General features: G+C 40.3%; 1 protein-coding gene across 4 annotated transcripts in view; it reads left to right on the top strand.

The window, feature by feature from the left end:
• reln (reelin) overlaps positions 1 to 16,227 on the top strand; it is a 99,824-nt gene that overhangs the window by 51,416 nt on the left and 32,181 nt on the right. For all 4 annotated transcript variants that reach the window (XM_051134418.1, XM_051134417.1, XM_051134419.1 and 1 more), the window contains exons 8-32: positions 180 to 231; positions 1,020 to 1,116; positions 1,296 to 1,536; positions 2,432 to 2,577; positions 2,954 to 3,105; positions 4,172 to 4,287; positions 4,456 to 4,664; positions 5,140 to 5,268; positions 5,363 to 5,472; positions 5,656 to 5,722; positions 5,805 to 6,038; positions 6,600 to 6,761; positions 6,920 to 7,156; positions 7,852 to 8,044; positions 8,313 to 8,425; positions 8,647 to 8,784; positions 10,797 to 10,983; positions 12,001 to 12,206; positions 12,695 to 12,866; positions 12,953 to 13,159; positions 14,337 to 14,572; positions 14,865 to 15,022; positions 15,412 to 15,625; positions 15,756 to 15,832; positions 16,058 to 16,216. In XM_051134418.1, coding sequence (XP_050990375.1) covers positions 180 to 231; positions 1,020 to 1,116; positions 1,296 to 1,536; positions 2,432 to 2,577; positions 2,954 to 3,105; positions 4,172 to 4,287; positions 4,456 to 4,664; positions 5,140 to 5,268; positions 5,363 to 5,472; positions 5,656 to 5,722; positions 5,805 to 6,038; positions 6,600 to 6,761; positions 6,920 to 7,156; positions 7,852 to 8,044; positions 8,313 to 8,425; positions 8,647 to 8,784; positions 10,797 to 10,983; positions 12,001 to 12,206; positions 12,695 to 12,866; positions 12,953 to 13,159; positions 14,337 to 14,572; positions 14,865 to 15,022; positions 15,412 to 15,625; positions 15,756 to 15,832; positions 16,058 to 16,216 — 4,012 coding nt within the window. The remainder of the gene's footprint in view (positions 1 to 179; positions 232 to 1,019; positions 1,117 to 1,295; positions 1,537 to 2,431; positions 2,578 to 2,953; positions 3,106 to 4,171; positions 4,288 to 4,455; positions 4,665 to 5,139; positions 5,269 to 5,362; positions 5,473 to 5,655; positions 5,723 to 5,804; positions 6,039 to 6,599; positions 6,762 to 6,919; positions 7,157 to 7,851; positions 8,045 to 8,312; positions 8,426 to 8,646; positions 8,785 to 10,796; positions 10,984 to 12,000; positions 12,207 to 12,694; positions 12,867 to 12,952; positions 13,160 to 14,336; positions 14,573 to 14,864; positions 15,023 to 15,411; positions 15,626 to 15,755; positions 15,833 to 16,057; positions 16,217 to 16,227) is intronic.

The raw sequence follows: 16,227 nt of genomic DNA, 5'->3' as shown, positions 1-16,227 counted from the left end.
CTGATGCTGGTACTACATGTTTGAGACATGACAGCATATGCGATAATGCCGCTTTACTTTACAGTGCCTTATTTTGTCTGCTGTGCACATACACTGGCACTAACAGATTAGTCTTGTGTGAATAAAGTGGTTTAGGCAATAGAAATGAGAAGCTCATGGTTTTATCATCTTTTTTTTAGACTACAGTGGCTTTGAACACAAGCACAGCATCAATCCTGCAGTTTGCCTTTGGTGAGTGTCACCATCTTCTGCAGTTACTGTAGATCTGTCAGAATTCTTCAGCTTCTACAGCAGGGGTCACCAGACCCGGAGGGCAGGTGTCCCTGCAGGGTTTAGCTCCAACCCTAATCAAACACACCTGAACCAGCTAATCAAGGTCTTATTAGGTATACTTGAAACTTCCAGGCAGGTGTGTTGAGGAAAGTTGGAGGTAAACTCTGCAGGACACTGGCCCTCCAGGAACAAGTTTGGTGACCCCTGTTCTACAGTGTTAGATGACTAGTTTACAGATGAATACATTGCAAAAAAATAAATAAATAAAATTGTCTTGTTTTCCAGTACAAATAACATTTGATTTAAGATACGTTTGTAAATATACAAATGTATCTTAAATCGAGATACATTTATCTGAAATGCGAAATGACGATATTACTGTAGGTCTTGTTTTCTGGAAAATGTACCAAAATGAAGTGCATTTATGCTTAAAAGCAGAACAAAATATCTGCCAATGGGGTAAGAAAAATAATCTTGTTTTCCCTTTCATTTTTTTTTTTTTTTTTACCCGAGTTCTCTCTCTCTTAATTTTTGTGCTTATGTCATTTTTCAAGTCTTATGTCATTTTACTTCTCAATTGAATGTATCTTGATTTAGGAATCTTTACATATTTTTAATGGACAACAAAAATAATAATTAAGCCAGTCGTTTTTACAGCGTGTATTTTTCTGTTAAAATTATTAAGCCAAGTGAATTCCATTCTAATACATGAAGTTCTTGTGTGTGTACTTTCATTCATCATTCAGGATCTGGTTCTTGTCGGTTCAGTTACTCAGACCCCAGTATCATCATCTCCTGCGGTCTGAACTCCTCTGAAGACTGGATCACCTTGGAAAAGATCAGGTTTTACTTTATTTTAGGAAATGACACACTCACAGTATTACTCTTACCATTCTTACCATTATGCATGCTCACATGTGAATTCATCATCATGTCCTTAAGGACAGTATATCTGAATGAGCTTTGCACTTGTATGTTCAGTTCTCCAGAGTGTTTTTTATCAAAAGTATTTGGTCTTTCAGGGCTCCCACTAACAGCAGCACCGTGGTCCATCTCCTGCCATTGCCTCCAGGCTGTAAAGGGGAGGCCGTTCATCTGCGCTGGAGTCAGGAAACGCCCATGGGGCCCGATGGTTATGAGTCCTGCTGGGGCCTCGATAACATACTGGTGCTGAACACAGTCAGCCGACCCCCACTGCTGGAGGACAACCTGGACCCTCTGGACACGGCCAACTGGCTCTTCTTCCCAGGCGCCACAGTAAAGGTGACCAATTACTGTCATCCAGCAAACTGTAAACCATCTTATGTGAAAAAGATCAAAAATAGTGCTTATTACAGAAATAATGTAGTATATATTTATGTTGTGAACTGAATGTAATGTTTTCAGACACTTAATTGCACATTAAATACATTTAAATCAAAATGTATTATAGTTTATATTTAATATATTAACTATATATGCAATATTGAATAACACACCGCAGTTAAAATAATAATAATAAAAGAATATAAGTAATAATTAATAACAAATAACAAAAAATAATAATAAAAAGTACTTTATGTGTGTTTTAGTATGTTAGTCAGCACATCAAAATAAGTGTACTTATTAAAACATAATGGTTAAAAATGTACTTTAACTTAAAAACCATTATGTTATTAAAACATAATAGTTTATAATGTACTTTAAAGTAAAACTTTATTAAAGTAAGACATTACACATTTAAGTGGCCTTATACTTCAGTAATATTGTATTAGCTGCACGTTTTTAAATAAATATTCTTTTAGGGTTCGAAGTACACTACAAGTGGGCATTCAATACAATCAAGCACACTTCTTTTTCACATGGTATGGCTTATGAATGCTTTTATTGCAGAGTTCAGTTTATGGTTTAATATCTCAAAGTAAAGTGTTCATATGACAGGTCAGAACATGTGATCAGCACAAGGCCGCAGTTTTGACAGGGTCATTTCTTATAGCTGCCCAGCAAGTGTTTACCAGCCCACACTAGCAGACGGGTCTGTTCCCCTATAAATAAACCGAAGCGGAGGCTGACATTAATGCCTTTACCATTGGCACTGTATTCATGCAACATGGAGAAATTTCAGTTTTGTCAGAAATGTCTGTAGCACTGTAACGCTTCCTCTCAATTCATTCAACAGCACGCTTGTCAGTCAGAGGGAAACTCCTTATACTTTCATGGTGGAGAGGGATTTGAGCACAGCTTTGCCTCCACAAGAGATGTGGACCTGCACCGTGAAGAGGGACGCAGCTACTGGGAGGAAGACTTTGAGAGTCCATTGAGTGGGTGCGTGTTACGACTGCCAGCAATGACTGGGATTCATGCTAGCAGTGTGCTTTTATGAAATAGTATTTAAACAGCAGTTAGGGTTAAAGTTCCAGAAAGTGGACTAAAATGCTGACTAGATTAGGTGATTGTTGACATTTCAGCTTTGATATCTTGGAGCTCTCTAGACAAACTCCAAAAGCAAACATCTGGGTTACTTACAGGTGTATCAGATGCTGTTCAGTGTAGCATACAGGTGGAGATGGCCTTAAAGCAGTGTACTACATTGTGTGTTTTTGTTTTTATTTCTTCAACTACCCTAACCACAGTATTTAATGTTGAACAGTATATAATATGTGGGTGAAGTGTGAGTGCAAGTTCTGTGTGTGACTTGTAGATGGGAGGTTGATGGAGCAGTGTATGGCGTTCAGTGTGGAGAGGTCGAGTCCGGATCAGCACTTGTCTTTCTCAAAGATGGACAGAGGAAGGTGTGCACACCATACCTCAACACCACTGCCTACGGAAACCTGCGCTTCCATTTTACCATGGGTATGACTTACACTTGTACAAGCATGTTATGTTGACACTGGCTTGTTGTGTCTGTCTGTGTTCACTGTCTGATATTTGTGTGTTCAGTTTCTGACCTCTGTGTCTTCAGTGTCTGATCTCTGTCCAGCGTCTGATCTCTGAATGAGTTCAGTGTTTGGCTGCTGTGCATTCAGTATCTGATCTTTGTGTGTTCAGTGTTTGATCTCTGTGTTTAGTATCTGATCTCTGTGTGCTCAGTGTCTGATCTCTGTGTTCACTGTTGGATCTCTGTGTGTTCAGTGTCAGATCTCTGTGTGTTTATTGTCTGATATTTGTGTGTTCATTGTCTGATCTCTGTGTATTTAGTATCTGATCTTTGTGTTCAGTTTCTGATCTCTGTGCATAGTGTTTGATCTATGTGTGTGTTCAGTTTCTGATTATTTGGCGTTGAGTGTCTGAGCACTAGGTGCTTAGTGTCTGATCTCTGTGTTCAGTATTTGATCACTGTGTTCAGTGTCTTATCTCTGTGTTCAGTGTTGATCTCTGTGTATTCAGTGTCTGATCTCTGTCTGATCTCTGTGTTCAGTGTTTTATCAATGTGTGCTTAGTGTCTGATCTCTTTGTGTTCAGTGTCTGATCTCTGTGTGGTTTTAGTGTTTGACCACTGTGCGTTCAGGGTCTGATCTATGTGTGTGTTCATTGTCTGATCTCTGTGTGTTCAGTGTCTGATCTCTGTTTGTTCAGTGTTTGATCTCTGTGTATTCACTGTCTGATGTCTGTGTTCAGTGTCTGATCTCTGTGTGGTTTTAGTGTTTGCCCGCTGTGCGTTTAGTGTCTGATCTCTGTGTTCAGTGTCTGATCTCTGTGTGTTGTGTTTTTGATCTCTGTGTTCTGTGTCTGATCTCTGTGTGTTCAGTATTTGATCTCTGTGTGTTCACTGGTCTGTGTTCAGTGTCTGATCTCTTTGTGGCTTTAGTGTTTGCCCGCTGTGTTTAGTGTCTGATCACTGTGTCTGTAGTGTCTGATCTCTGTGTGTTCTGTTTTTGATCTCTGTGTTCAGTGTCTGATCTTTGTGTGTTCAATGCAGGTGGTGGAGACTGCAATCCTGGAGAATCCAACAAGAATAATGTGGTCCTGTTTGGTCGTTCAGAGGGCATGAAAGATCATGTGCTTCTGGACATACTTCCATACTCAGCCTACAGGGTAGAGACCTTATGCAGTCTATAATCAGATTTAGGTTAAATAACCATTTTCAACAATTTATGTGTTCTGTTCAGAATCTGTCATTCAACTATTTCTCTTCCTCTTTTATCATTTACTGTCTTGTTCCCATCTGTTTACATCTTGACATCTCTTGGCTTTCTCTTCCAGACTCCTTCAGTCATTTCAGTTGGTCTGCCCATAGAGCTTCAGACTCCAGTGACTCAATTTTGTCTAGAACAGAAGTTTCATGGTGGGGCAAACCGTCATGTTTGGGCTGTAGATTTCGTGCAGCTGCTGCCGGTGCTACCCGGAGCAAACACTCATCTGGTGCAGTTCTCAATCAACCTTGGGTGTGGCGCATACCAGCCGGCCAACAGGTGATCTGATCAGGAAACAGTGATAACCCAAAAATCATCATTTACTTGCCATAATGTTGTTCAAACCTGTATGACTTTCTTTCTTCTGTGGATCATAAAGTAAGATATTTTTAAGAACATTTGGGTCTAAACAACACTGGACAAAATAACACTGAAACATCTTTCAAAACATCGTCTTTTTTGTTTGAGATTGCATTAGGGAAAGTAAATGATGAAATATTGAGAATAGAATAGAATAGAATAGAATAGAATAGAATAGAATAGAATAGACTTCCTACTGCCACAAAAACAGAAAGAATACTGTAAGTTGTAGTTTGCATCTTTGTGTTTGTATTCAGTGATAATAGTGTTTATAGTTCAGAAACAGTTTGCACTACTGATAGAGATGAAAACAATATTTAGCACTGTTTAAAAATAATCGCATTAAAGATTGTTGGCTGCTTGTTTTCTGTTCCTGCATATGTGAATCTCACAGCGTCAAACTGGAGTTCTCAACCAATCATGGTCGCTCCTGGTCTCTTTTGCACACTGAGTGTCTTCCTGAACTGTGTGCCGGATCACATCTGCCTCACAGCAGCATCTACTCCTCAGAAAACTACAGTGGGTCAGTCACTCCATCTTTCAGACACTGTATGTGGCATGCATCTGTGTTGTGTGTTCTGTTAACAGCTCAGTTGATTCCCTCTGTCTGTCTGTAGTTGGACGAGGATCACGATTCCTCTGCCCAATGCTGCACTCACAGAAAGCACTCGCTTCCGCTGGAGACAGACTGCTGTGGGAAGTAGCAACATGTGGGCGATTGATAACAGTAAGAGCCACTTCATTCAACATACAGGTCATATTTACTGAAAGAAGCTGACACATTACAATCAACCACATGGGGCATGATCAGTGATTTTGACATCTAGACACCAGACTGAGCCACTAAATTATGATCAGTGATCAGTGAGTCAGATGATGATGATATGGTTGTTGTTGTTGTGTGTTCCAGTGTATATCGGGCCATCCTGTTTGCGTTTCTGCTCCGGTAGAGGACACTGTTCACGCACGGGCTGCAAGTATGAGCAATGTCCATCAGTCAGAACTGCAGTCAACATCTTACTGGTTCTGGAAAATATGTGTTTTTGCGTATTTCTTTAGGTGTGACCCTGGTTTCAGCGGTCCGGCATGTGAGCTGGCATCTCAGACCTTCCCTGCATTTCTGTCCGAGAGTTTCTCCAGTGTGAGGCTGTCGTCCTATCACAGCTTCTCCTCACTGCGCGGGGCAGAGGTCAGCTTCGCCTGTGGTGTTTTGGCCAGTGGAAAAGCTCTGGTCTTCAACAGGGACAGTAGAAGACACATTGTTACAACCCCCCTGGACAGTTCACAGGCCAGGTATACACACATACTCACACACACACACACACACATGTTTGTTTTTGTGAATTGTGGGGACTTTCCATAGACTTCTATAGTTTTTATACTGACTAAACAGTATTGTCCATCCCCTAACCCAACCTTAACCCTAACCATACCCCTTACAGGAAACATGTTTGCTTCGTTACATTTTCAGATAAACATCATTTACTATTTTTAATAATTTTATAACATTGTGGGGAACGCAGGCCGGTTCGAAATTTCAGGTTTTACTATCCTTGTGGGGACATTTGGTCCCCACAATGTAGCAAAAACAAGTACATATGCACAAACTCACACACAACATACAGACATACTCACACGCACATGTATGCCATTGCTTCGGCTGACTGGTTGACTTAGATACTTGCACATTGTTGGGATCTATGATTATTAGAAGTATAAGAGAGGGTCAATTATCATGACACACTTTTATCTAGTATCACTTGTTCGTTTTCCTGTCATATTGACTCTGATAGCATTACTTTAAAATGAGCCACACATGTTTCACATTCTGTCTTGTTTCTTTGTCTCCTGCAGATATCTTCAGTTTACACTGAGGCTGGGCAGTCGCAGCACGTCAAGCTCCTGTCCCGCTCCAGATCAGCCAGGTGAAGGTGTGCTGCTGCATTACTCCTCAGATAACGGCATCACCTGGACACTACTGCAGCATTACTCTTATCAAGGCTTCCATGAGCCCAGGTACACTGTACTAAACACACACACCCCCGCAGGACTTTACTGCATTTATGTGGAGCAGAATGTCATATAGCAGTATGTCGAGCACATAAGTTAATATATGTTGTGCGATTAGCTCGTCTGCTAGTGTTGATGGTTAGATTGAAGCAGTCTCTTTCTAGGATTGTTTCTGTGGAACTTCCTCCTGGGGCCCGTAAATTTGGTGTCCAGTTCCGCTGGTGGCAGCCATATCACTCGGGTCGTGGGCAGGATGTCTGGGCTCTGGATGAAATCAGCATGACCTCTGTCCTCTTCAACATCATCAGCCTGGACTTCAGTAATGTGTTGGATGTGACTCAGAGCCTGGGCTTTTATCTCGGGAATGTGCAGCCCTACTGTCAACACGACTGGACCCTCAGGTACTTGATCCATGTTCACCGTGGTACCATTCATTATTAGTTACACTTTAATCAGCAGTCATTGAAACAACAATTCATTTCAGTTATTAACATTTCAGTATAGAGACAGAAGTGCTATATTATGATGTCTGTCCTTACAGTGGTTGAAAATGACTGATACAGTGGTGAAGAGTTTGATTATTAGAGTTTAATCTTAAGCAGGGAGCTGTTAGAAAGTCACTTCATAATGCTTATGTTTATGATGAAGTTAACCATATGAACATCAGGTAACCAAACCCTAACCAATTAATCAGATGAACATCAATACATTTGTGCTTCACTTTTTTCATGCTTTTTTTCTGGGATTTAAGGATTTGGAGAACATCTACTAATCCATACTGTAAAAGCTGCTACAATAGAACTGAATGATGCACAACAAATTTGCTTCTAATTAATATTCATAAGCTCAGATGTCACAACCTGCCCAAGTGCTGTGTCACTTCATGCCAACTTTCCAACTATGTTCCAGATCCTGAAGTTCATCACCATTTGCAAGACCAGCAAACACACACTAATTCGCTTTTGTATTCAATGCAAAAGCAGGCAGAATATTTCTGCAATTAATAATGCATTGAAATCCAAGCAGCATAAGCTTTTCCCTTCGGGTGCCGTTGGAAATGAAAGTGTAAACCACAATAATGTAAATATTTGCTCAGTTTTTCAGGCGATCACGGCTCATCCTCCAGTATCCGCTATGTGGAAACACAATCAATGCAGATTGGCGCATCCTACATGATCCAGTTCTCACTGGTCATGGGCTGTGGACGTGAACCTTCTCCTCACATTGACACTCAGGTCCGACTAGAGTTCTCCACCAATCACGGCTTGACTTGGCATCTCGTCAAAGAGGTGAGAAAACCAAAATATTCTCTAACGCATCTTGTTTTCACAAAAAGAAACATCCAAATGCACTATAGTATTGCCATGTTTTTGGAGTATGATGAAGTACCGACACTATCACCATCTGATACTATCACTGTGTCATTGTACACTGTGTCATTGTATAAATCACTGCACATGTAGTCAGATTATACATGATTCTTTGGGAAACCGCTGTTTGTTCCTCTCATCTCCACCGAGAGGTTGACTGCTTTTATTGATGGTTTGTGGGTAATAGGCCTGTCTCCCTGGCATGCCGAGCTGCTCTGAGTTCACTGCGTCCAGCGTCTACCATCCGTCTGAGTTCACAGACTGGAGACGCATTACACTTCCACTGCCATACAAAACCTGGTAAGACACAAATGCAGCAGCTGCACACGACATGCTGAGCTATGCTCCGATTCACCGACTGCATTGTAGTGCATTCTCCTGTGCTACATGAACAAAACATTTGATCATTAAATGTTACATTATTTTTTAAAATAAGTATGTATACATTTGATTCTTTTATGATCAGTGTTCATATGCAGTATTTTCTTTCTTGTCTCACTCTGGTTTCATTCTGGCTATAGGTCGAGTGCGACACGCTTCCGATGGATTCAGAATTACTATCAGGAACAGGACGAGTGGGCTCTAGATGACATTTACATTGGGCAGCAGTGTCCTCAGATGTGCCGTGGACATGGATGGTGTGACCATGGCCACTGCAGGTCAGTCGCCATCACTAACTGTCCCTCAGAAAGTACTGATTTCTTTTATTTGTCTGCCATTGTTCAGTTCTTTTTGAGTTCTGTTTAGATGATATGTGTTCTTGCGATTTGTTTCGGAATTTCTCGTCTATATGGATAGCTTCTAAAGATGAATAAATCTCTACACTTGGGTTTAAACAATATTCTGCTCACGGTCATTTCACAGATAAATGATACAAATCAAATCACTTTATTGTAAATTTACTGTAACCATATACACAGGTACATCAGTAAATGAAAAACATCAGTTCAGTTCCAAGCAGAATAGCAGCCTGAAAGTGACAGAATAACCCAGTTATAGCACAACAATACAATATATACATACATATACACAGCGTACAGGAATTACACATTATACAATATGCATTTCAGATACAATTACGATATATATATTATTTAACAGTCGGAGATGAAATTGTATTTTAGAGTATCTGGGCTTGATTCTACTATTAAAGATGTGACTTTTTATCAAGTATTTTTGTTTAATTTTCCATCTAAATTATCTAAAAATCCTAGAAACACTGGAGAAGCAAAATCTTTTTAGAAATGAAGATTTATTTTCACACATTGTATTTTGTCTTCCTGCACTGACAGGTTTTTTCACTTGTTTTAATTATAAGCAAATTAAAAATCTGTAATGTGCAGTAAGACAATTAAAATACACTTGTATTAACAAAATACAATCTAAGAAAACAAATCCTTATATCTTGTGCAATGTTGAGTAAATGTTTTTGTTTGTTTGTTTGAGGGATTTGGACAACAGTTCAAAACAATCTAATTAAAATCCTTTTTGCAGTGTGTTTGATTGAGGATGTTTTGAAATGTTTCATCAAAATTTAAAGCTCTTCATCCACCAGAGCAGCATGAATATCATTTACTCTCACACTGTGAGCTGTAATGAAGCATCTGTAACAGCGCTCACACCAGCATACACTGAAGAAACAATGCTCAGACCTGCGGGATTCACTTACTCTTTGTTTAATCACTTGTGAACAAATGCTGTTTTCCAGTCTGCTGAATGAGCTGGAGTTCAGTCAGCTGTGAAGCAGACTCTGACCCCAGTTAACAGAGCGTCCGGCTCACAGATCCCATTTACAGTGCACAGCCGTAAATCTGACTTACTGCTTTTATTACTGCACGTAAATGACCTGCTGATGCACCTCAAATGGGCTTTCATTTCACATTCACATTTAACTATTGATGAAAAACATGGGTGTGTGACACAAAAGAACTGTGAGGCATCCTTACAGCCTAAAAGTAAAGATGATTTATGATTATTTTCATTATTGTAAATTCATTTAGGGATTAAATGACCAGAGGAATTTGTAGTTTGGGAACCACTGCTTTAGAGAATCCATATAGTGATAATAGTGAGAAACATGAATATTTGTGAATATGTAGTGCTTGAGTCTGGTGCTGCCATCTCAATAATAATGTCATTGGTATTGGTTGATAAATATTTATGATGAAACACAAATAGTTATACATAAAGTTACAGTTAGATAAAATTATAGTGGCACGAATAACAACTCTTATACAGCATCTATGTGTGATTTCAGCTAATTAAAATGAAATTCAGTGTTTACAATGCGATTACACTATCGTTTTGTTTGTTAAATTTATTCTTACAAGGATCGTTCACCTAAAATTAACAATTTTTCCATGATTTATTTGTGTTCATGATGTTCCAAACCTATATGACTTTTTTTTTTTGTAATTTTGTAATTTTACATAAAAAATTTGATTGTTTTGATTGTTGTACACGATCTGATGCCAGTCACACAGTGGATGATCAGTGTGTGTTGAACACAGTTTGAGACACTGACTGTGAGCCCTTCATAGGTGGCTCAGGTTCTGATTTATGTGACGGCCCAAGGCGAGTGGTGATGATTTGTTGAGTCAGTGCATCTAGTGGCTGGTCATGAATCAGTAAGCCGCTGTAGCTAAAAGGTCATATGTTTGCTCTGTTTCAGGTGTGATGAAGGCTTTACTGGCTCAGACTGCCAGCCGCTCAACACTCTGGCCTCCAGTGTGCTCTCAGACTTTGAGTCCCAGGAAACCCTGACATCAGCATGGCAGGAGGTGACAGGAGGTGAGATCGTGCCACCCGACCAGGGCTGTGGGGTGGTTTCCTCCGGGTCCTCTCTGTACTTCAGTAAGGTATGATAACCACCGTAATCTAAAAAAAAAAAGGATAAATATCAGTGCACATAAAATATTAGAAGTGTACTCAAGTCAAAAGGTCACAGTGCTTACATAATGAAAACTTAAAGAAAACAGATACACAAAATATGAATGAATAAATGTGTTACACCCCGTCTAAGGAAGAAACATAACATGAAAGGATTTGCATGGACAAAAATGTGCAACCACACTGAGTTTATTAGGAGTTTGAGTTGAGGAGCTGACAAGGCCAAAGTAACAAACAAAATGTTTCCGCTTTTAAACTTCTATGTTACCCATCCAAAATAAAATACAATTCACTGCCCTAATTACCTATAAAAACAAACTGCTCAGATCACAGGATGGCAAAGAATGGCTGCTGAGGAAGTGAAGTTTTATAGACAGCATCAGGAAACATCAACAATCAGCCTGCCAGTCAGATTTCTTTTCTTAGGCAGAGCAGAGACAGCCCCAACAAAACAGAGAAAACAGAACAACGATAGGGTTGTATCAGAATAAAATTGAATGAATGAATGAAAATGTTTCAAAAATAAGATACAGTGCGTAAGACCAATATAAAATGATCATATTCCCAAGTGATCTAATACAGGGTTCCATATTTTGTCAAAATGTGATAACATCAACGAGTGTTTCCATCATATTTAGTTTTGATCCCCCATTTTCATTTTTTGGTAACACTTAAAATTCATTAGTTAAAATTAGTTAGTTAGACATTAGTTAATATGAAGTAAGAATGAACATTAATAAAGATGAATGAATAAATAGTGTAATAAATGTAGTGTTCATTGTTCATTTAACTAATGTTAACAAATGACTCATTTTTTAAATTCACAGGCCTTGTACTTGAACTTTAGTGTGTGGCGAGAGTGTGAATTTGGAGTGTAAAGACATTTCATTATTATATAAATTGAGACACTAGATAAAATTGTTTGTAGTCACAGATATTATGTCACAGATGCCGCTGTCTATTAAAGTAACTCCCTTGGGCCTCAGGCTGGGCTGCGGCAGCTGGTGAGCTGGGACTTAGACACGGAGTGGGCGGAGTTTGTGCAGTTCTACCTGCGGATGGGTGGAGACGGGGCAGAGTGTAATCAGGCCGACAGCAGAGAGGAAGGACTTCTGCTGCAGTACAGCAATGACGGGGGAATCAGCTGGGGTCTGATCGCAGAGATGTACTTCACTGACTTCACCAAACCCCGGTGAGAACACAAATGAACTGCAGAACAACTCAAATCAACTCAAAGTGAATAATGCTCAGTTTATTTAAGCTTTTTCCAGGACCAAGCTCCATGTAATACATCCAAACAATTCTTTCTCTCTTTATTTTTTGCCAGAAGTCATTTAAAATAAATGAACAGTTTTAATGCAGCACCAACCACATCTCTCAGAAGTGGAACATGTTAATTGTTAATAGAAAAGGCTTATGTAAAAATGCTGTGAGACACAGCAAAGCGGAAATAGAAATAAACTCAGGAATCTCTTTTGAAATAGCAGTGCAGTTGAATGTTATAAAATTCTGTGTGACCCGGCCATAAAATGATTGAAACACTGCAACTAGTTATTTTATCTTTCTCCAACTAGTTATTTTATATTTCTGTCAGTGTCATATCCACCTTACTGTGTATTTAGCATCTTTATATGAATGTATTATTAGTATTTGTGACTCGATAATGTTGTTTGGCCACAGGTTTGTTCATTATGAACTTCCACTGGCCTCTAAAACGCCCTGCATGCGTTTTCGCTGGTGGCAGCCACTGCACTCGGGGGAGGGCTATGATCAGTGGGCCATCGATGATGTGATCATCCTGTCTGAGCGAGAGAAGCACATCATCCCCATGGCCGATCCTACGCTACCTCAGGTGAGATAGACACAAGTGGATTCTACTGCAGTGTTCATTAAGATATGACTGAGCTCTGATTCATGTGCTTCACGTCTGCCCTGCAGAACTTCTATGAGAAACCGGCTTTCGATCATCCGCTCAACCAGATGAGTGTTTGGTTGATGCTGGGAAATGAAGGAATGGATAAGGATCGAAACGGGAGTTTCTGCGCTCCCACCCCCTCTGCCATAGTGTTCGGCCGGTCGGACGGTGACCGGATGGCAGTGACTCGAGACTTGGCGCTCCGTCCCGGGTACACACTGCAGTTCAAGGTACTGATGTAAGGCTACGTAAAGGAATTCTTCTTTTTCATACATACATGACATATTTTATAATGCTGTCAATTGATTAAAACAATTGCAATCATCTTAACTACATAATAAACTTAATTAACTAACCCAAATAATTGCAAATACGATTTTGCTAAGAAAAGCTCTTAAATCATTGAATGCTATCACACAGCGAGATTTCATATGGACTTTTCACTATGCTGCTTTTTAACAGTGGCATGAAATTAAAATTTTCTGAATTTAAAATGTATTCTATTTACTAAATGCCCATGACAGATCTTATTGTGAATTATTAATCCATTTTTAATTTGACTTCATGATTTTTCATCAGAATGTCATAACAAAACTTCTCTCTGGTGATGTATGCTGATCTTCTCCAATCATTTAGTGGCCTTAAACTCCGCCCCTTTAAGCTCATACTCATCTGCATACGCTTTTGAGAGCCATACCCACATCTCAACGTCCAATGTTCAACAACTGATGCGCACAGAACTAAGTCCCTATAGTTTTTTCATTTTCGATAATCTATTACACTCGGATGTACGTCACAGTCTGTCGCTGCTTTAGTTTCATTGCAGCTTCAATTGTTGATGTAAACATATGTTAAAAGGACAGAGTATGGTGCCCCATACTCTGAATTTGTGCTCTGCACACACAGAGCAGTGAGTAGTGAACACACACAGGTTAGTTTTTGTGAACTGTGGGGACATTCCATAGGCGTAATGGTTTTTATACTGTACGAACCATATTTTCTATCGCCCTACACCTAAACCTAGACCTCATGGGGCAATGTCCTCATAAGTTACCCTCTCCTTGTAATACAGATGTCATACCCATGTCATTATACAAATTTGTTTCCTGATATGTCACAAAAACACGTTCACACACCGTGAACACACAGCTGGTGTAGTGTTTATGTGTGGTTTGATGAAGCTTGTCACATGCAGCATCAGCATCATCTGCTTACTGCAGACTCACAATAGTAACACTTTGCATTTAGATGCTGCTTTATACTTTAATAGCTCTTGTGGGAAAATGATTCATGTACAGATCAGGTGAATGATAATTTAGTTCACTTTTTTACTGTAATGAATTTTTCTCTCAGTATGTCATTACAGTGTAGACTCCACAGTAACTTTGTGCTGTGTTTCTTCTTCAGCTAAATATCGGCTGTGAGTCGGTCTTCAGTGCATCTGCACCCGTCCTGCTCCAGTACTCTCATGACGCGGGCCGCACATGGGCTCTGGTGCGAGAGGGCTGTTACCCAGGATCCCCAGGGGCCACAAGCTGTGAGGGCAGCGGACGTGAACTCAGAGAGCCAACTGTTTACCACACAGGAGATTATGAGCGCTGGACCAGAATCACTGTTGTATTGCCACGGATTGTGGCTGCCAGGTAACTGGACACTGGGGTTGTTTTGAGAACAGGGACCTGCAGACCAAACATGGACAAAGACTGTTGAAGACATAGGGATATTTTTAAAGAACAGTTATTTTAAATATGCTTTCATAATTTTCCTAAAATGCTTTGCAAGCTTTTCGTTACACCCTTAGGCAAATGTCCCAAGGGTTTATTCTTTATTTTATTTTGTAAGTACCACTCTAAATGAGAGTATTTTCATAATGTTTATAGCTGCAGTTTAGATGAGCTCATATGTGTCATCTCTATATTCCTATGTGATTTTCAGCAAGACACGTTTTCGCTGGTTCCAGGAGAGCAGTGTCTATCGGGACGCCCCTGCATTTGCGCTGGATGGTGTGTACATCTCTGAGCCCTGTCCTAATCACTGTGGTGGTCATGGAGACTGTATCTCAGGCGTCTGCTTTTGTGATATGGGATACACAGGTAACACTCTTTCACCCTGTGTTCATGCTCATTCAGATGCTTTCTTGCTGAGCTCAGTAAGTAGATAAACAGACATTCAGAGCTATCAGCAGGGATAGCTTTACCAATGTCGTCTTGGGATCAGGTGTTTGTATAGTACTATTTACTTGATATAGTAATTGCACAAGATGACAGAACCTGAATCAACATGTTGATCGTCATATCTGTATGTCAGTGGTTCCCAACTTTGTTCCTGGAGCCCTTCAAGACTGCATGTTGAATATCTTTTTGCCTCTATTTGGTGGGGCACTACCCTCCTGCCCATAAAGTCAAGATGTGGTTGTATGTGATGTTATAGATTGTTTTCATGTTCATAAATGTACAGTTATGTCTGTATTTGCGGTGGTCAGTGGAGGTGGATCGGTCCAGCTGTGTCCCGTCTGCTCCGAGTCCCACTGAACTGGTGGAGGATTTTGAGGGGAAGCTGAGCCCGCTGTGGCAGAGCCTAAATGGAGGACACATTGGTGACGGCTGTGGGACCATCAGCGAAGGTAAAGCACTGTACTTCAGCAGCCTGGGCAGACGAGAGGCTCGCACCATGCCGCTGGACACCACAAATACTCGGTCAGTGCCACAACACTGCTGAAATAATGAGGCTTTAGATGTTCATGAGATGCCAACTATATATTTCTCATTCACTGCTGGTGTTTGTTTTTTCCCTAACGCATGCCTTCTGTTTTTTCCTTCCATGCAGTTTGGTTCAGTTTTACATTCGTATCGGAGGGAAAAACATGGGCTCCACCTGTACTCGCCCCCGCTCCCGAAATGAAGGTGAATGTTGTAGAGTTCAATAACTGCACATCTGCAGTAGGTCACATGGACTGGGCTACCATATTGTAATCCTGCAATATTGTTGACTGTAATTTTGTTATGTCATTTGCCATCTATGGAAATCACAGCAGCTTGAGCAGCTGCATGAGATGATCACATACCAAAAATACTGCAGCTTGTTTGTTTTTCTCATTTTCTTATTCCATCATTACAATTGTTTGTCAGGTGTGATTGTCCAGTTTTCAATAAACAATGGCGTTCAATGGCAGCTCCTACGAGAGCTGGACTTTGGCTCGTTCCTAGAGCCTCAGGTGGTAACGATTGAACTCCCACCCGCGGCCAAGACACCGCACACCGTGTTCCGCTGGTGGCAGCCACAGCAGGGTGAGAAGAGA

The sequence above is a fragment of the Labeo rohita genome, chromosome 18 (genome assembly GCF_022985175.1).
Source record: "Labeo rohita strain BAU-BD-2019 chromosome 18, IGBB_LRoh.1.0, whole genome shotgun sequence".
Lineage (NCBI taxonomy): Eukaryota > Metazoa > Chordata > Actinopteri > Cypriniformes > Cyprinidae > Labeo > Labeo rohita.
This window is presented reverse-complemented; position numbering and strand designations above follow the sequence as displayed.